Source organism: Ranitomeya imitator, chromosome 1 (assembly GCF_032444005.1).
Source record: "Ranitomeya imitator isolate aRanImi1 chromosome 1, aRanImi1.pri, whole genome shotgun sequence".
Lineage (NCBI taxonomy): Eukaryota > Metazoa > Chordata > Amphibia > Anura > Dendrobatidae > Ranitomeya > Ranitomeya imitator.
This window is the reverse complement of record NC_091282.1, coordinates 636822131-636843307: the sequence shown is the minus strand read 5'-3', so window position 1 is coordinate 636843307 and position 21177 is coordinate 636822131. Positions and strand designations below refer to the sequence as shown.

At 45.4% G+C, this 21177-nt stretch overlaps 1 protein-coding gene across 2 annotated transcripts in view; it reads left to right on the top strand.

Moving 5' to 3' along the window:
* The window catches only part of CTSK (cathepsin K), a 74056-nt gene extending 53572 nt beyond the window's left edge, over positions 1-20484 (top strand). For both annotated transcript variants that reach the window (XM_069727178.1, XM_069727169.1), the window contains exons 6-8: positions 13869-14034; positions 14217-14322; positions 18334-20484. In XM_069727178.1, coding sequence (XP_069583279.1) covers positions 13869-14034; positions 14217-14322; positions 18334-18433 — 372 coding nt within the window. In that variant the 3' untranslated portion in view covers positions 18434-20484. The remainder of the gene's footprint in view (positions 1-13868; positions 14035-14216; positions 14323-18333) is intronic.
* Positions 20485-21177: the final 693 nt, after the last annotated feature.

The window sequence follows — 21177 nt, the reverse complement described above, 5'->3', positions numbered from 1 at the left end:
GGCAGTAAGACAGTGCCCAGTACGATTAGCGGGTTAAATAACTCATAATAGAGCCAAGAGGTGCAGTATTACCCAGAGGAGTAACAGAGGACAAAATCCCCATGTGCAGGCACACCGGAACCAAGGAAACGCGACCCCACGCGTATCGCCCTCTGAATAGGGCTTCGTCAGGGGAGGATGTGGTGTGGATACCAAGTCCTGTTAATATAGTAACTAATGATACAGACCTGATGAAGATCAGGTGAGCAGGAGCATGGAGTGGATGGCAATAAGCTGTGTTCACCATTGCACATGCGGCATATAGAACAGACGTACCTCCCTGCAGAGCAGAGAGAGAGCCTGGCAATAACAGTGCGCAGGCGCAGTGTGGCAAGAGGCGCCAATGAACATGGAGCGGGCAATAGTAAAATGCAGTACTTGTTGCGCCTGAGGGCATAAAGTCAAAGAGAAATGACAAGCTACCGTCATTTGAAGGAGCACAGAAAGACTCAGGATGTGGGCAAGCTTGTGCAGCCTAATCAGGGGTGCATATACAGAATATCAACCCAAAGGGAAAAAAAAAAAAAAAAAATACACACATAGGGCAAAAGAAGTCAAATGACATGAAAAATGTCTAAATCATAAGGGCAAACCCCCCCACTGATGAAAATATATGGGGGGAAAAGGCAAGATAGTGTGAATAGGAAACCGGGAAAAAGGGACAAATTGTCAATCCCTAACCCATGTATACACCAACACATAAAGCCAGATTTATCATTCATAAACATACAAGCCACATTCAGCCCCCGGGGGTATTAAACACATACCGCATGTATAATTCACATATACGCATCATAAAATATTTTTTTAATAGAGACCCAAATGCGTGCATATATCAAAATAGTTTTATTAAACAGCACAACATCCGGAATATATAACAATCAGGTTTTACTTAATAAAATATTATATAATATATATTTGCACATGACCCGTAATACGGCCTATAAATATGCTTTTCCTTCTTTCCTTCCTCCTTTTTCCTCCTCCTTCTACTATTTCTTCTTTGCACATCCCCTTTTAGAACCTACAAGGTCAAACAGTAGTCAAATAGACGCCCATTGATGAAAACATTCCCAAAATGGGAAGAGATGAATCCCGTGTCCGAGTCCTGCCCCAAAGTAGCATTGTTGAAAGAAAAATATATGCCAAGAAACGTACAAGCAAAATGGTTTAGAGTAGGGCACCCACTACACCAACTAACCATGATCATCAAGCAAGAGAGAAAAACCCCATGAGCCAGGTGTGGAGGCAGTAATGCGCGATATGCAAGAATAGAACAATACGACAGTAATCTGTCCGGTCAGGAGCACCTGAATATCCACCACATATAGGAATAAAACAAATATACAGAATACACCATATACGGGCAGGGCCAGCACATCGGTATGTACAAACCACCATAATACCAAAGCCATACAGAGAATGAATACAAATCACGTATATTCATCGTCCAAGTGGTAATGGAAATGAAGAGTGTAACCATGCACCCAGGTGTGCTGAAGAGTTGGTGGAAGGCAACCAATGCGTAATTTTCTTAAAAAGTTTTAATCCCAGATCAACATCGGCATATTCCTCCATAATAGATTCCAAGTAGATTCACCCAGGTAGGTCCTATATAGCACCTAGAGAATGGGAAGAAGAGAGAACACAGGCAATTAGCCCAGAAAACCTGTAAACAACAACTCCTCATTGAGACCCGCTGGGGCCACCGACCCCAGATCAAAGATCCATCGGGCCTCGGATCTGAGGAGACGGGGCTTAATAGGACCACCCCTGTTGGAACAGTTGATCCTTTCCAGCCCCACCACTTGTGTATGGGACACACGACCTGAGTGATGGGCCAAAAAATGGGCCGCCACAGGAGTGAGGGTCCTGCCTTTGGCCAGATCAGCTGCGGCCAAGCTGATCGTGGAGAAGTGCTTCTGCACCCTGCGTCGCAACTCCTGCGAAGTCTGACCCACATATACCAGCCGGCAGGGGCAGACTAACGCATAAATAACACAGGTGGTCTTACAGTTTATGTAGGACCGTAATCTGTGCCGACTCCCATCCCGGGGGTTGGTAAAAAAATCCCTCGTCGCCCCTACATGGGCACAGACATTACAACTCCCACATGCAAAGGAGCCATTGAGCCTAATCCCCTGGTTTGTCCTGATGGACTGTCTCACGTAATGACTTCTGGTTAGGAGATCCCTAAAATTTGGGGCCCTTCTGGCAGTAAGCAAAGGACGCTCCCCCACTATTTTGGACGTGCTCAGGTCAGTAGTTAGAATCCCCCAGTGTCTCCGTAGAATGGCACCCAGACTATCCCAACTGTTATTAAAGGCCGTAATAAATCTGGGCTTGTTATCACATACCCTAGTCCTTGGTTCCAGAAGAGAGTCCTGCGTATGGGCACTGGCCCGCTGGTATGCCCTGGAGATGCTTCCACGGGGATAATGCCGATTCTTGAAACGAGTCGTGAGCTCCCTTGCTTCCCTTTGGAAATCCGAGTCGTCCGTACAATTCCTTCTGACCCGCAGGAATTGGCCCGTTGGGACCCCCATCCTGGTGTGTACTGGGTGGAAGCTCCTATAATCAAGCAGGCTATTTGTAGCTGTAGGCTTCCGGAATAGTTTTGTAACAATTGATCCATTCTCCAGGATGACTTGCAGGTCCAAAAACGTCACTGTCGATGATGACATGGAGTGCGTAAGAAAGATGTTGTGGGTGTTGGTATTCAGGAAGTCAATAAATTGACAACACTCCTCCGTAGACCCTGTCCAAACAAAAAACAAGTCATCAATATATCGTGACCAGTGACATACATTACTCCTGAAGGCCAACGATGTAAAAACCTGCGTGGCCTCCCACCAACCTAAAAACAGGTTAGCCAGGGCCGGGGCACATCTCGCCCCCATGGCCACCCCGGATACCTGTAGATAGTAAACTCTATCAAATAGAAAAAAGTTGTGCCTAAGGATGAAGTCCAAGAGGTCTACAACTAGGGAGTCATGCATTCTGTCTGAATGGCCCAATTGATCCAGAAAATATAAGACTGCCGTAATCCCATCTTGATGACTAATATTTGAGTAAAGTGACTCTACGTCACACGTCACTAGAAGGGCCCCTGAAGGCAATGAGAGGCCCCGGCAGATCTTAATAAAGTGGGCTGAATCCTTGACAAATGAAGGCAAGGTTTTAACCAGGGGTTGTAGAAAAAAGTCCACATAGACACATGCCTTCTCGCAAAGGCTACCAATACTGGCCACAATGGGCCTACCTGGGGGCTTGAGGAGGCATTTATGCACTTTTGGTAACATGTAAAAAGTGGCCGTGACCAGGCACTCGACCCACAGAAACTTAAATTCATGATGGTCAATAATGCCCAGATCTCTAGCCTTCTCCAGGAGTTGTCTATATCTAACCGAAAATACCTGAGTGGGGTCAGAGGGCAACTTTTTGTAGAACCTGGTATCTTCCAATTGGCGTGATGCTTCTTCCAGATAGAGGGCATGCGGCCATAAGACCGGATTACTAAAGAGATTTGGATACTAAACTATCAAAATTTGATGAGATCAAGGAAGTGCAACCCTTTAAAATTAGACTGAAGGAGAATTTGGATAAATATGATAGGGATATCATGAATAAGAAAAAGTCTTATTTTTTTCTGGGTTGCGTCAAAACAAGACGTTTCTTATCAAGGAGGCTCTCTGCTGAAGATAAAAAAATCACTTCCAGAGGTATAGCCCATGCCCCTGGGGGTCTCTTGTGTCATGTTCCTCATTTTTTGAACAGGCGGGACCTGCCTCTGGTTACCTTGATGCTTCCATTTGAAGGCCCTAGAGGACTCAAAATCAGTTCTATCTCTAAGAAATTTAGACTTTTTCTTATTCATGATATCCCTATCATATTTATCCAAATTCTCCTTCAGTCTAATTTTAAAGGGTTGCACTTCCTTGATCTCATCAAATTTTGATAGTTTAGTATCCAAATCTCTTTAGTAATCCGGTCTTATGGCCGCATGCCCTCTATCTGGAAGAAGCATCACGCCAATTGGAAGATACCAGGTTCTACAAAAAGTTGCCCTCTGACCCCACTCAGGTATTTTCGGTTAGATATAGACAACTCCTGGAGAAGGCTAGAGATCTGGGCATTATTGACCATCATGAATTTAAGTTTCTGTGGGTCGAGTGCCCGGTCACGGCCACTTTTTACATGTTACCAAAAGTGCATAAATGCCTCCTCAAGCCCCCAGGTAGGCCCATTGTGGCCAGTATTGGTAGCCTTTGCGAGAAGGCATGTGTCTATGTGAACTTTTTTCTACAACCCCTGGTTAAAACCTTGCCTTCATTTGTCAAGGATTCAGCCCACTTTATCAAGATCTGCCGGGGCCTCTCATTGCCTTCAGGGGCCCTTCTAGTGACGTGTGACGTAGAGTCACTTTACTCAAATATTAGTCATCAAGATGGGATTACGGCAGTCTTATATTTTCTGGATCAATTGGGCCATTCAGACAGAATGCATGACTCCCTAGTTGTAGACCTCTTGGACTTCATCCTTAGGCACAACTTTTTTCTATTTGATAGAGTTTACTATCTACAGGTATCCGGGGTGGCCATGGGGGCGAGATGTGCCCCGGCCCTGGCTAACCTGTTTTTAGGTTGGTGGGAGGCCACGCAGGTTTTTACATCGTTGGCCTTCAGGAGTAATGTATGTCACTGGTCACGATATATTGATGACTTGTTTTTCGTTTGGACAGGGTCTACGGAGGAGTGTTGTCAATTTATTGACTTCCTGAATACCAACACCCACAACATCTTTCTTACGCACTCCATGTCATCATCGACAGTGACGTTTTTGGACCTGCAAGTCATCCTGGAGAATGGATCAATTGTTACAAAACTATTCCGGAAGCCTACAGCTACAAATAGCCTGCTTGATTATAGGAGCTTCCACCCAGTACACACCAGGATGGGGGTCCCAACGGGCCAATTCCTGCGGGTCAGAAGGAATTGTACGGACGACTCGGATTTCCAAAGGGAAGCAAGGGAGCTCACGACTCGTTTCAAGAATCGGCATTATCCCCGTGGAAGCATCTCCAGGGCATACCAGCGGGCCAGTGCCCATACGCAGGACTCTCTTCTGGAACCAAGGACTAGGGTATGTGATAACAAGCCCAGATTTATTACGGCCTTTAATAACAGTTGGGATAGTCTGGGTGCCATTCTACGGAGACACTGGGGGATTCTAACTACTGACCTGAGCACGTCCAAAATAGTGGGGGAGCGTCCTTTGCTTACTGCCAGAAGGGCCCCAAATTTTAGGGCTCTCCTAACCAGAAGTCATTACGTGAGACAGTCCATCAGGACAAACCAGGGGATTAGGCTCAATGGCTCCTTTGCATGTGGGAGTTGTAATGTCTGTGCCCATGTAGGGGCGACGAGGGATTTTTTTTTTAGCAACCCCCGGGATGGGAGTCGGCACAGATTACGGTCCTACATAAACTGTAAGACCACCTGTGTTATTTATGCGTTAGTCTGCCCCTGCCGGCTGGTATATGTGGGTCAGACTTCGCAGGAGTTGCAACGCAGGGTGCAGAAGCACTTCTCCACGATCAGCTTGGCCGCAGCTGATCTGGCCAAAGGCAGGACCCTCACTCCTGTGGCGGCCCATTTTTTGGCCCATCACTCAGGTCGTGTGTCCCATACACAAGTGGTGGGGCTGGAAAGGATCAACTGTTCCAACAGGGGTGGTCCTATTAAGCCCCGTCTCCTCAGATCCGAGGCCCGATGGATCTTTGATCTGGGGTCGGTGGCCCCAGCGGGTCTCAATGAGGAGTTGTTGTTTACAGGTTTTCTGGGCTAATTGCCTGTGTTCTCTCTTCTTCCCATTCTCTAGGTGCTATATAGGACCTACCTGGGTGAATCTACTTGGAATCTATTATGGAGGAATATGCCGATGTTGATCTGGGATTAAAACTTTTTGAGAAAATTACGCATTGGTTGCCTTCCACCAACTCTTCAGCACACCTGGGTGCATGGTTACACTCTTCATTTCCATTACCACTTGGACGATGAATATACATGATTTGTATTCATTCTCTGTATGGCTTTGGTATTATGGTGGTTTGTACATACCGATGTGCTGGCCCTGCCCGTATATGGTGTATTCTGTATATTTGTTTTATTCCTATATGTGGTGGATATTCAGGTGCTCCTGACCGGACAGATTACTGTCGTATTGTTCTATTCTTGCATATCGCGCATTACTGCCTCCACACCTGGCTCATGGGGTTTTTCTCTCTTGCTTGATGATCATGGTTAGTTGGTGTAGTGGGTGCCCTACTCTAAACCATTTTGCTTGTACGTTTCTTGGCATATATTTTTCTTTCAACAATGCTACTTTGGGGCAGGACTCGGACACGGGATTCATCTCTTCCCATTTTGGGAATGTTTTCATCAATGGGCGTCTATTTGACTACTGTTTGACCTTGTAGGTTCTAAAAGGGGATGTGCAAAGAAGAAATAGTAGAAGGAGGAGGAAAAAGGAGGAAGGAAAGAAGGAAAAGCATATTTATAGGCCGTATTACGGGTCATGTGCAAATATATATTATATAATATTTTATTAAGTAAAACCTGATTGTTATATATTCCGGATGTTGTGCTGTTTAATAAAACTATTTTGATATATGCACGCATTTGGGTCTCTATTAAAAAAATATTTTATGATGCGTATATGTGAATTATACATGCGGTATGTGTTTAATACCCCCGGGGGCTGAATGTGGCTTGTATGTTTATGAATGATAAATCTGGCTTTATGTGTTGGTGTATACATGGGTTAGGGATTGACAATTTGTCCCTTTTTCCCGGTTTCCTATTCACACTATCTTGCCTTTTCCCCCCATATATTTTCATCAGTGGGGGGGTTTGCCCTTATGATTTAGACATTTTTCATGTCATTTGACTTCTTTTGCCCTATGTGTGTATTTTTTTTTTTTTTTTTTCCCTTTGGGTTGATATTCTGTATATGCACCCCTGATTAGGCTGCACAAGCTTGCCCACATCCTGAGTCTTTCTGTGCTCCTTCAAATGACGGTAGCTTGTCATTTCTCTTTGACTTTATGCCCTCAGGCACAACAAGTACTGCATTTTACTATTGCCCGCTCCATGCTCATTGGCGCCTCTTGCCACACTGCGCCTGCGCACGGTTATTGCCAGGCTCTCTCTCTGCTCTGCAGGGAGGTACGTCTGTTCTATATGCCGCATGTGCAATGGTGAACACAGCTTACTGCCGTCCACTCCATGCTCCTGCTCACCTGATCTTCATCAGGTCTGTATCATTAGTTACTATATTAACAGGACTTGGTATCCACACCACATCCTCCCCTGACGAAGCCCTATTCAGAGGGCGATACGCGTGGGGTCGCGTTGCCTTGGTTCCGGTGTGCCTGCACATGGGGATTTTGTCCTCTGTTACTCCTCTGGGTAATACTGCACCTCTTGGCTCTATTATGAGTTATTTAACCCGCTAATCGTACTGGGCACTGTCTTACTACCTGTTTCTTGTTTGGGGTTTTTCCCCCATGCGTCCGTTATGAGTGATCGCTTGTAGGTCACTATGTTATTGTGCAGTTAGCTACTGTTTTCCGCTCTTTTGCATGCACTTTTCCATCAGTTTGGTGGCTCAGGGCAGTCAGTATTTGTGTCCAGGTTTTGGGTATGTCCCCATTTTGACCTCATGAGCCAGGGGATAGGTTTTCCCTTTACATTGTTTTGCAGGCATATGATTGTATACTATAACACTATATGTTTATAATAACGGAGGGACCAAGTTGTTTATATGCATTGTTTTTAATTATGTTTTAAATTTTCTTTGTGTGGTTTGCCAATAAAATTCTTGTTACTTTATATGAGTTATTGTTGTTTCATATGTCCGTGGTGTGCATATATATATAGTGGCTCCTTTTTCTCTTTTTTTTTTTTTTTTTCGAAGTGTGTGGGGTCGCCGCAGTTGCGACAGAGCTCCGGTTGCCCCGGTTGAAGACCAGGATACGATCCCTACCCAGGAAGGCAGACGATGGTGTGTGTGAAACCGTACCATCTGAACGCGTAAGTTTTACCATAAGCGTCCAGGCCTCTGACAAGATACCAAACTCCTCACAATTTTTCTTTGGCATTTCCAGCACCTCTCCATACCGGCCAAGCCACATCATGATGTCATAGCATGAAAGCGACTCGTTAAAGGTCATCATGGTCACTTTCCTGACTTGGTTTTCGCGAGACACCGCCTGAATGGCAAAGTCTCGCCAGCCGGGCTCATTTTTTGCCAACTCATGGTTCAACCAGAAGTGCTCAAGCCCCTCAGGCCGAACAAAGCTGACATCAAACTCAGGTATGGAATAGGGATGTATCAAGGCATAGATCTCAATCACCTTGAAGCCCATTGTCAGCAGGAGCTCCACAACCTTAGACCTTGGAGGACGTGCATCATTGCCCCTCCACCGAAGACAGACCACATTCCTACACACAAAACCTGGCCCGACTGTTGGAAGGTACCACACTGTATCCCCCCCCTTTTGGTCTTGGAAGGCCCTGAGGCCATGCCTCTCTATCCAGAAGGATAGATCAACCTCTCGACCCTCTACCATTAGCGATCTCTCCCCCTTCTTTACAGCCTCCAGGAGATGCCGCTGCAACATGCCATCCCCAGAGCCCACAGGCGAGGAGGACTCCTTATTTTCCCCGGAGGTGACAGCGGCATAACTACGGATGGGTGCTGTCACTACTGGGGGGGCAACCGGACCAATGACCACATCAACACCAACATTATCACTATTACCCACCACCATAACCCCCTCAGCCTCCACCAAACCAGCAACCACATCACTAGACAAAGAATTTTCCTCATTCACACCCAACAGCACAATCACTCCTGCTGGACCAGTGACAACAGGGGCTGACATTTTGACCTCTGCATCATCAGGCACAAAGGGGCTCCGTCTCCTCCACAGAACTGGAGGCGACTTCACCCCTGGTCTTACGTGTGCTCTCAGCATCATCAGTTGGTAATTTCCGCTGCTTCATGGTTGCTACCAGGCGCCGTTGATCCTTAGCTGCTTTGAGGCACCGCTGATCCTTAGTATCGGGATCTTGCTGACCAGTGGTGCCAACACAAAATAGGACTTTGGGAGGACCGGAACTCCCAGCCCTGGCAACCCCCTCACACTGCCACTGCTTCTCAACCAAGTGATCAGCAGCAACAGCATTTAGGGGCGCCGAGGCTATTGGAGCTGCCCCTGACACCAGGCCGCTCACTGTCCATCCTCTCAGCTGATGCACCTCCTGCTAAGTTCCTGCTAAGGAGAACTGCGCCTCACTACCATGCTCTGTAATCTCTCCGCGCCTTTGCACCGGATCCACCGCAGAACTCAGGCTGGGCTGGGCATTGGGGCTTATACAACGAGCTCACCCTGCCTCTGACTCAGGAGGTACAGGGAGGGGATCATACACATAGCTTACTGCTTCCTGCAGCTTTGGCTTGGTAGTCTTCTTTGCCTTTTTATTTTGGCCTCCAGGTGCCTCCTCTGGTAAATCATCATCAAGATGGAAGTTCTGAAGGCACACTGGGGACTCCAGGAGCTTTATCTCCACCATTAGCGCCGCTCCCTAGCCGCTGTGGTGGGGCTTTCTGCTGGTCATCATCCTCATCATCATCATCCACCTGGCTCTTGGGCTGCAGCCCCTTCTGCTTTTGCTCTCTGTTATCAGCCATTTATCTGAATCTATCTTCATTCAACAGCTTTTCTTAAATTGGTCCACTTTTCTCTCTAATAAACACTTTTCTTACTTCTAACTCATTGATTTCAAGATTAAGTCTCTTTACCTGTGCCTGGAATTGTGTCTTCCTGGGTTTGGAAGCACCTGCAGCTTTAGCGTTTGTGCACAGCGCAGCTCCTCCCGGAGCCTCCTCAGGGTCTTACTTGCCTCTTCATACGGAGGTGGCTCATGACCTGGGAGGTATATGTGGACACAGACTCCCGGGGTCTCTGCAGCCCCCAACCTTCCTCAGTGAGTGAAGTCAGCCTCACCTCCGTGAGCACTCAGATTTCCTCCAGTAGGACTGCCATCTTGCATGCTAGCAGGCTTCTCCTCCATGTTGGAAGCTTCTCTGGGTCTCTGCAGACCTGGTGGGGAGTAGGAGCCACATTGCTGTGACTCCTGGTGGAGCGTCTCACCCCTGAGTCTTCTGATGTGCAGGCCGGTTGCTGATTTCTTCTGGTCTCTGCCGACCTGTTCCAGGAAACAGAAGCCTGGGACTTGGCTCCTTCACTCATCCCAGGAAACCCACTCCCTCCCTGGGTAGGAGAGAGAGCAGGTCCCCGGGTGGAGAGCTGGTGGTTCTCTGGAGCTCAGGAGCAGACAGCAGAATCAGTGGCGACCACACCCACAATTACCAGAGTGAAGAACAGCTGAGCAGAGCTGCACCCACTATTATGCTGGGAGAGTCACTATGCACATAAATTGAAGCAATACTGCAACACCACACAGAACCTATGGACAGAAGTGGCACTGTTTTTTTTTAAAGAGAACAGCCATATCTTTATCATCAGTTACAAACCCTATAAGTTTTGTTTTCTGTTCAGCCTGACTTATTTTCACATCCCCCTGCTCATCAGCATTTTCACTTCCTTTGTATTTATGCTTTTTAGGGGAGGTTTATAATATCTTTTGTTGCCCAGAAGTAGACAACCTCTGTAAAAACAATGTATTTACACGTATTCCAAGATGGAGATGTATTACGTGACAATGTCTTCGGCATCTCTGTTCTAGTGCCATCACATGTACTCTTTCGTACAGCTCTCTTTCGTGCAGCTCTTTCGTACTGCTCTCTACTGTACTCTCTACTGCTCTCCTTTGTGCAGGTCTTTTCATACAGGTCTCTTTCGTACTGCTCTCTTTCATACTGCTCTCTTTCATACTGTTCCCTTTCATACTGTTCCCTTTCATACTGCTCCCTTTCATACTGCTCTCTTTCATACTGCTCTCTTTCGTGCAGGTCTCTTTCATACAGCTCTCTTTCGTACTGCTCTCTTCTGTACTGCTCTCTTTCGTACAGGTCTCTTTTGTGCAGGTCTCTTTCACACTGCTCTTTCATACTGCTCTCTTTCATACTGTTCCCTTTCATGCTGCTCTCTTTCGTGCAGGTCTCTTTCGTACTGCTCTCTTTCGTACTGTTCTCTTCTCTACTTCTCTCTTTCATACAGGTCTCTTTTGTGCAGGTCTCTTTCATACTGCTCTCTTTGATACTGTTCTCTTTCATACTGCTCTCTTTCATACTGCTCTTTTTTGTGCAGCTCTCTTTCGTACTGCTCTCTTTCTGGATCTCTGAGGTCTACGCTCACAATCATTACTTGTTTTAAGATCTCACTCAACTGAGGCCTTCTTATTCCCGACAGTCACACTGGGCCCTCAGCTACCTGCACAAAGGTGGTCCTCTGTCTCTTTTTTGTCTACTAACAGCATTAGGCTGCCTATCTAAGGGTATGTGCACACGTTGCGGATTTGGCTGCGGATCCACAGCCGATTTGACACTGCAGATATACAGCGGTTTTCCATGCGTTGTACAGTACCATGTAAACCTATGGAAAACTAAATCCGCAGTGCACATGCTGCGGAAAATACCGCTCGGAAACTTTGTGGTTTATTTTCCACAGCATGTCAATTCTTTGTTCGGATTCTGCAGCGTTTTACACCTGTGCCATAATTGGAATCTGCAGGTGTGAAAACGCATGTGAAATCCGCATAAAAACCGTGGTAAATCCACGTTAATCCGCAGGTAAAACGCAGTGCATTTTACCTGCGGATTTGTCAGAATCTGCGTGGAAAAATCCGCACACTAATCCGCGTCGTGGGCACATACCCTAACTCTCCTCTTCGAAGCCACCACTGCCCATCTTCTAGTTGTTGGACCTTGACTCTAGTAAGTAATTCTTTATATGGGACTAGTCCATGCTGGGGACTGCAGCATGCTTCTTCATACTGTCCTACACTGCAGGCATGCAAACATCCTTCCGTACCCAAAAGGAGGACCATGTGGTGAGGACCATGAAGTGTCTGCCTTCTCCTGGCAAGAAAACTCATTTTTCTACGTCTCAACTCTGTGCCTCAACAAGTCATGCACTCCACTCCAGGAGGTCCCATGGTTAAATCATTGCTATCACACTCACAGTGAGGATTCGGCACCATTTTGAAAAGTCTTATCCATGTTAGTGTAAGGGTACCGTCACACAGTGGCACTTTTGTCGCTACGACGGTACGATTCGTGACGTTCCAGCGATATCCATACGATATCGCTGTGTCTGACACGCAGCAGCGATCAGGGATCCTGCTGAGAATCGTACGTCGTAGCAGATCGTTTGGAACCTTCTTTCGTCTCTGGATCTCCCGCTGTCATCGCTGGATCGGTGTGTGTGACACCGATCCAGCGATGCGTTCGCTTGTAACCAGGGTAAACATCGGGTTACTAAGCGCAGGGCCGCGCTTAGTAACCCGATGTTTACCCTGGTTACCAGCGTAAATGTAAAAAAAACAAAACAGTACATACTTACATTCCCGTGTCCGTCAGGTCCCTTGCCGTCTGCTTCCCGCACTCACTGACTGCCGGCCGTAAAGTGAAAGCAGAGCACAGCGGTGACGTCACCGCTGTGCTGTGCTTTCACTTTACGGCCGGCAGTCAGTGAGTGCGGGAAGCAGACGGCAAGGGACAGACACCGGAAAGTAAGTATGTACTGTTTGTTTTTTTTTACGCTGGTAACCAGGGTAAACATCGGGTTACTAAGCGCGGTCCTGCGCTTAGTAACCCGATGTTTACCCTGGTTACCCGGGGACCTCGGCATCGTTGGTCGCTGGAGAGCTGTCTGTGTGACAGCTCTCCAACGACCACACTACGACTTACCAATGATCACGGCCAGGTCGTATCGCTGGTCGTGATCGTTGGTAAATCGTATAGTGTGACGGTACCCTTAGGGACGATACCGACCAAGGGTTATATTTGCATCAACCACCTGCAGTCATTCTGCATTGGCCAAACTGGCCCCCAGTAGACCAGAATTAGAAACCTGGTCCATGGGCTGGCTGAGCACTAAAAAGCCATGACATAAGCACCGTGTTGTGTAGTAGGTAGTGATGAGCGAGTATACTCGTTGCTCGGGTTTTCTCGATCACGCTCGGGTGGTCTCCGAGTATTTGTGACTGCTTGGAGATTTAGTCTTTCTTGCCTCAGCTGCATGATTTACAGCTACAAGCCAGGCTAAGTACATGTGGGGGTTGCCTGGTTGCTAGGAAATCCCCACATGTAATCAAGCTGTCTACTAGCCGCAAATCGTGCAGCTGCGGCAAGGAAAACTAAATCTCTGAGCAGTCACAAATACTCGGAGACCACCCAAGTGTGCTCGGGAAAACCCGAGCAACGAGTATATTCGCTCATCACTAGTAGTAGGCAATAGTCCTGAATTTGCTGGGATCGTCCTGTATTTTTGCAGGAGTTTGACTTGAAGCTCATGAGCTCAAAAATCTCCAACAGGACCTTCAATGGGTCTTCTCATATGGGGAAAAAGAGGCCTGTAGTGCCCCCCTAAGCTCTAGGACACACGTATGAATGCAACCCTGCACCAACAGTGGGTATGCCCCTAAATCTTGGCAAAAAGGGGCAGGTTTTATCCAATGTCCACCTAAAAGTGAGAGTTCATAAAGTGGGACATCCCAATTTTTACCAATCAAGATGTTGGCATTGGTGAATCTCACGATAAGGATGTCAAATTTTTCGTCTCCATTTTTGTATCATAGGATCAGCCCTGTAACTACACTACAGCTGGCAAAGCCGCCAAGTGCAAGTCTTACAAGGAAGTGCAAGAAGGAAGCGAGAAGGCGCTGAAGAAGGCGGTGGGCACCGTCGGGCCTGTGTCAGTAGGCATCGATGCCACTCTATCTACCTTCCAATTTTACAGTAAAGGTAAGACTCATTTTGAAAAGCACCAATGTAGAGATTGATCCAGCTAACAGGGATTCTTTAGAGAATTGCTTACTGGGAAAAAAATATGTAAATTAACTATCATTAAGTAAAAAACTGTATCTTTTGAGTCACCTTTATTTTCAGACTCATAAAACTTCTTTTTCTCTTCTTCTTACACCCAGGTGTATACTATGATGAGAATTGTGATGCAGAAAACATAAACCATGCTGTGCTCATTGTTGGATATGGAGTGCAGAAAAAAGACAAATATTGGATAGTAAAGAACAGGTACAGCATACTGGGGGCATTTAGCCTTAAAGGGGCTGAAATGCCACCATTTCAACAATATTTTGTTTTCTCAATTCAGCTTCTGTTTCTTTTCTTAATATAAGTTTCTAGGAATTATTAGAGCACTATTTTTCAGACACATGGCTTCAAATTCTTTGCATTGATATAGATTTAATGGGAATCTGTCACCTAATTTTGGGCCTATAAACTGCCGCCACCACCATCAGAGGTTTATCTACAGCATTCTGTAATGCTGTAGATAAGCCCCCAATGTAACCTGAAAGATTAAAAAACAGGTTATATTATACTCACCCAGGGGCGGTCCCGCTGCGTCCGGTCCGATGGGCGTCGCGGTCCGGCGCCTCCCATCTTCACACGATGACATCCTTTTCTTTGCTTCCTGTCACGGCTCCTGCGCAGGTGTACTGATTTGTGCTGTTGAGGGGAGCGTAAAGTACTTCAGTGCGCAGGCGCCGGGTCTCTTTGACCTTTCCCGGCGCCTGCGCTCTGCTGTACTTTGCTCTGCCCTCAACAGGACAGAGAATTACGCCTGCGCAGGAGCCGCGACAGGAAGCAAAGAAGAGGATGTCATCGTATGAAGATGAGAGGCGCCGGACCGCGACGCCCATCGGACCGGACCACCCCTCGGTGAGTATAATCTAACTTGTTTTTCTTATCTTTCAGGTTACATCGGAGGGGTTATCTACAGTATTACAGAATGCTGTAGATAAGCCCCTCTTGGCAGGGCCGCAGTTTAGAGGCCCAAAATCAGGTGACAGATTCCCTTTAAAACAGAACATGATAACTACCTGCACCGGACAGGGGGAGTTTAGTTCAAGATATTTGGTCATAAGCAGTAAGGGTCTAAGCTCCCTCTAGTGGTGGCTGCAGTACAGCAGAATTTTATGTTTTAGCTCTCGCCTATTCAGAAAATGTTGATTATTTTAGAAAACTAAATGTTGTAATATAGTTTACTATCTTCTAGAGATGCAGACACCTGGATTTTCGGGTCCGGCAAGTTTGGCCGAACAGTTACAAAAAGTTCAGGTTCAGGTACCAGAACAGTACCCAGACCCAAACCTCAGACCCCATTCATTTGAATGGGGCCCTCGAACATCCAATACTTGCCACGCTGTCATCTGCATAACAGCATGGCAAATACCACTTCTTGTCAGTGGTAAAATCATCAAAGACATGAGCGTGCAGATGTAATTGGAGGTATAAAGTTTACCACCGATTAGTGCTCCCATCAGCCGATGCCTGTTGCCACTCATAATAGCAAGAGTAGGAGTGGCTGAGTGGAGTATTCATCAGTCACTCCTGCGTTGTAAATAAATAATTAAAAAAGACCCTGCTTGGGTTCCCCTGTATTTTTGATAACCAGCCAGGCAAAACTCACAGCTGGGTGCTGCAACCCTCAGTGGTCAGCTTCAGCAAGGCTGATTATGAAGAACAGAGGGGTCCCCAATCCGATTTTTTTAATTATTTAAATAAATAGTTAAAAAAAACAGCGTGGGGTCCCCCCCATTTTGACAACCAGCCTTGTCGAAGCAGACAGCTGGGGGCTGGTATTCTCAGGCTGATAAGGGGAAATGGATATTGCCCCCCAGCCAAAAAATAGCAGCCCACAGCCACCCAGAAAAGGCACATCTATTAGATGCGGTAATTCTGGCGCTTTGCCCAGATCTTACCACTTGCCCTGTAGCGGTGGCAAGTGGGGTTCATATTTGTGGGTTGATGTCACTTTTGTATTGTCAGGTGACATCAAGCTCACAGCTCAGTAATGGAGAGGCGTCTGTAAGACACCTATCCATTAATAATCCTATAGTTATTTGGTAAATAAAGACACAGCCAGAATAAAGTATTTTATTTGAAATAAAACAAACCACACTTTTCTATTTTTATTTAAAAACGCCTAATTCCACTGAATCCCTTGTTTCCTGTAATAAAACAAAAATAAAAAACAACAGTATCCCTCATCGTTGTTCTGTCCCACGCCGTGTGACTGGAGGTAACCTCGATGACGTCACTGCCGGTCACTAATGCTTCACTCGCATCAGCTCATTTCTCAGTAGTTCTCAGCTTGGGCAGTCGCATCTTGGCACTGTCCAGGTTGAAAATTATTTCTCACCCAGGCATGGATTACAGCTTGGGACAGAACAACTGAGAAGTGAGGGATATTGTTGTATCTTTATTTTAGTTTTATTACAGGAGAATGAGGGCTTTGGTGGAATAGGCATTAGGTGAGTATAACTGTGTTTGTTATTTTTAAATAAAAATGGAAAACTGGGTTTTGTTTTATTTCTAATAAAGGACTTTATTCTGGCTGTGTATTTATTTACCATATAACTATAGGATTAGTAATGGATAGGTGTCTTATACCTATATAGACGCTTCACCATTACTAACTCTACTCCATTTTTTGCAAATTGTCTCTTCAGAGAGGAAGAGGACTAAAACTCTAGTGCCACCTATTGGAAGTAGCAATCCTAACAGTCAATGTTGACCCCTTAACGAGCCTTATCACGTGACTTAGGATAATAGCCAAACCAGATCTCAATTTGCAAACACTGTGTTTCGGGGTACTGCCCCTCGTCAATGCAAAGTGAAGATCTGGTTTGGCTGAGAGAAAGGTGTCTGACCGGGATCCAAAAAGTATCGTTTCTCCTTGCGGAGAGTGATATGTTAAGCATGTCGAGATGAGGAGACTTAAAGCCGCAATGCTCCTCTGGGAAATATGCAAATTGTCTCTTCAGCGAGGAAGAGAACTAGAACTCTAGTGCCACCTATTGGAAGTAGCAATCCTAGAGTTCTAGTCCTCTTCCTCTCTGAAGAGACAATTTTCATATTTCCCAGAGGAGCATTGCGGCTTTAAGTCTCCTCATCTCAACATGCTTAGCATGTCACTCTCCGCAAGGAGAAACGATGCTTCTTTACTCCATTTTTTTAAATTATTTATTTAAAGAAATACAGCATGGGGACCCCTCTATTCTTGAAACCAACCTTGCTGAAGCTGACAGCTGAGGGTTGCAGCTCCCAGCTGTGAGTTTCGCCTGGCTGGTTAGCAAATATTCAGGGAAACCCATGCCGGGTTTTATTTTTAATTATTTATTTACAGCGTAGGAGCCGGCTGATGAATACTCCCATTAGCCTCTCCTGCTCTCACTGTTATTATCGGCAGCAGGCGTTGGCTGATGGGTGCAACAGTCCCATCAGCTGACATGAGTGACCGGAGGTAAATTTTATACCTCCACAGTTGACAGCGTGGGAACCACAGCTGTCTGACTGGTGGTAATGATTTTACCGCTGATCAGAAGCAGTGTTTGTCGAGCTGTCATGTTCATGACAACACTGCAAACACCCTGTGTTCAGTAACCCGAACAATAACATGGACTTCCTTGTGAAGTCCGTGTTCGGTGTCCGTGCCCTTACAGTAGGCGTTCGGTACAGACGGATTCACCCATCTCTACTTATATAATTATAGTTCAGCTTTTGCAAACTTATTACATTTTGTAATATGCATCATTACTTTATTTTGCCTCCTTCACTCCCGAACATTAAGCTTCAGAGCTGTTAAAATGCCCAGTTCATGGTCTTTTAGTTGCTGCTTTACTCTACTGCTCAGCAGAGATCCATAAACTATAGTCCTAAAGACTGTATGTGGGACTAGCCCATTCTCAGGGGAAGGAGCACAGAGAGTCTCCGACAAAGAAAGTCCCTTACACATACTGTTTGAAATTAGTATACCGTAGATTCCTGCTGAGCAGCATTTGAAAGCAGCATCTAAAGGAGCATGACCTGGGCATTGAAACAGCTATGCAGCAAAATGTTTTGGAGTGACTGAGGCAAAATAAAGTAATGATGTATATTATAAAATTGAATAATTTTGTAAAACCTTATCAATAATTATAGTAAAAATGTTTCTTTTTAAGTTTTAGAAAATGTTAGCTATTTCAATTTCTAGCCATAGTTTATTTTTCTATCTGATTATGTTGTTTCTTTTCTTTACAGTTGGGGTGATACCTGGGGAGATAAAGGCTACATCTTAATGGCCAAAGATAGAAGCAATGCCTGTGGCATTGCCAACCTTGCCAGCTATCCTCTCATGTGACCTGTCTTGGGAACAGATGATGCAGAGATTTGAGCCACCACCTATCTTATAACCCTGCCGAGTTTACATACAGTAACTGATTGCATTCCACTTGTGGGACTATTGCACACAAACACTTTTTTGTTTTGCTTTTTTAATCTCGTCCAGAAATACAGTATATTTTTTCATTTAGTTAATTGAGTGGTCAGTGGTGGGAGATAGGATAAGGACTCAAATTAAAAAAATATGGTTATATATCAACCTGATCTTGCAGGGGTAATCCTAACTTGATGTGGAATTTGGAAAGCCTACAGGTACAACTCATTACCAAGCATACAAGAACATCACTAGTCACCACCAGCCTTCCTTGCCTTAGGTTTTAGTCTTGCCAGACTGAACAGATTGTGGGAGAGTTTCCTTGAACCCCACTAAAGTTGAGTCTTACCATTACTCGTATGGTCCCACATACAGCCAGGAAGAATTACTACCAGCCTTCCTTGCCTTAGGTTTGGTCTAGCCAGACTGGACAGATTGTGGGACAGTTTTCTTGAACCCTGCCAAAGTTCAGTCTTACTTTTACTCGCAAGGTCCCACATACACCCAGCAAGAATTACCACCAGCCTTCCTTGCCTTGGGTTAAGTCTTGCCAGACTGTATACAATGTGGGACAGTTTTCTTGAACCCTACTCAAGTTAAGCCTTAACAATACTCGTATTAGCCTAAATTCACCTGGGAAGATGTACCACTAGGCTTCCTTTTTTAGATTTAGTCTTGCCACACTGCACACATTGAGGGACAGTTTTCTTGAGCCCTACCCAAGTTGAGCCTCAGCGTTATTTCTATGGTCCCACATACACCCAGGAAGAACTACCACCAGCCTTCCTTGCCTTAGGTTGGCTCCTCTGGGTTCAGTGGATACCGAAATAATGATGAGTACATACTGATAGGGAATTTAGATTATGAGCCCCATTGGGGACAGTGATGATATGTCTGTAAAGCACTGCGGAATATGTTTGCGCTATATAAAAATAAAGATTATTATTATTATGAGTAGTTCATGTTGATGGTCATGGTGATTGGACCTTCTAACTATCAAAAAGTTTTCAGATAATCTTTTATTTTTTATATAGCGCTAACATATTCCACAGCGCTTTACAGTTTGCACACATTGTCATCGCTGTCCCCGATGGGGCTCACAATCTAGAATCCCTATCAGTATGTCTTTGGAGTGTGGGAGGAAACCAGAGTGCCCGGAGGAAACCCACGCAAACATGGGGAGAACATACAAACTCCTTGCAGATGTTGTCCTTGGTGGGAGTTGAACCCAGGACCCCAGCGCTACAAGACTGCAGTGCTATCCACTGAGCCACCGTGCTGCCAGTGTCTGGTGTCAGATCAACTTGTGTCCTCAGATCTCTCAAAATTAAGGATTACATGGGGTCTACTAGGAAGCATATAATTTACCCTAACATTAGTTGACTTAGGATAAGTAATGAAGTCAAATCCAACAGGTCATCTAATGGTAAGTCTTTTACCACACTCAAGCCATGTTCTTATAGACTAACAGGTGGGTCTAAAGTTGGTTGAGTGCTTACCAGGGAAGATGCCTAACTTTGTCTAGACTCCTGATCCTAGTAAGAGATGTCATGTATGTATGGTCAACAGGAGCAATGATAAGAATGTTCATATCTCTACTAAAACTAATGATACAAACTGGTCAAGACACGTGGGAGGGTTGTCCCGACAGCCAGTAGCAAAACCTATTTGATATGCCAGATTCTAATCCCATAAAATAGTGAAAACTAGACCACGTACATCTGAGGAAACATCTTGGATGCTACATAATAGACATCATATCAAACATTCTGCCTCAGAAAATCCAAATTTAGCTTTACGTCAAGTCTGACCACCAGATTTTTATATGTATTCTAATATGTGGCTAGAGTCTGGTGCTCTTGGATTTGTATTCTGTATTCCTAATGAAAGTCTCAGATTCTGTTTTTCTTCAATTTAAAATGTGAGTTTGATTTTTTTTTACTTTTACACTGATTAATAAAAAAAACAGTAAAATAGTTTGACGATTTCTGTGATTATTTCAGATTGTGACATGTACATACAGGGAGGAAAATAAGTATTTGATACACTGCCGATTTTGCAAGTTTTCCCACCTACAAAGAATGGAGAGGTCTGCTATTTTTAATCGTAGGTACACTTCACCTGTGAGAGACACATAAATAAATAAAATCCAGAAAATTGCGTTGCAGGATTTTTACATACCGTATATACTCGAGTATAAGCCGACCCGAGTATAAGCCGACCCCCCTAATTTTGCCACAAAAAACTGGGAAAACTTATTGACTTGAGTATAAGCCTAGGGTGGAAATGCAGCATTTACCGGTGAATTTCAAAAATAAAAATAGATCATTATTTCCCCATAGCTGTGCCATACAGTGCTCTGCACCGTTCATATTTCCCCATAGCTGTGCCATATACGGTGCTCTGCACCGTTCATTGTGCCCCATAGATGTGCCATATACGGTGCCCTGCACCGTTCACTGTGCCCCATAGCTGTGCCATATACGGTGCTCTGCACCGTTCACTGTGCCCCATAGATGTGCCATATACGGTGCCCTGCACCGTTCACTGTGCCCCCTAGCTGTGCCTTATACGGTGCTCCGCACCGTTCACTGTGCCCCATAGATGTGCCATATACGGTGCTCTGCACCGTTCACTGTGCCCCATAGATGTGCCATATACGGTGCTCC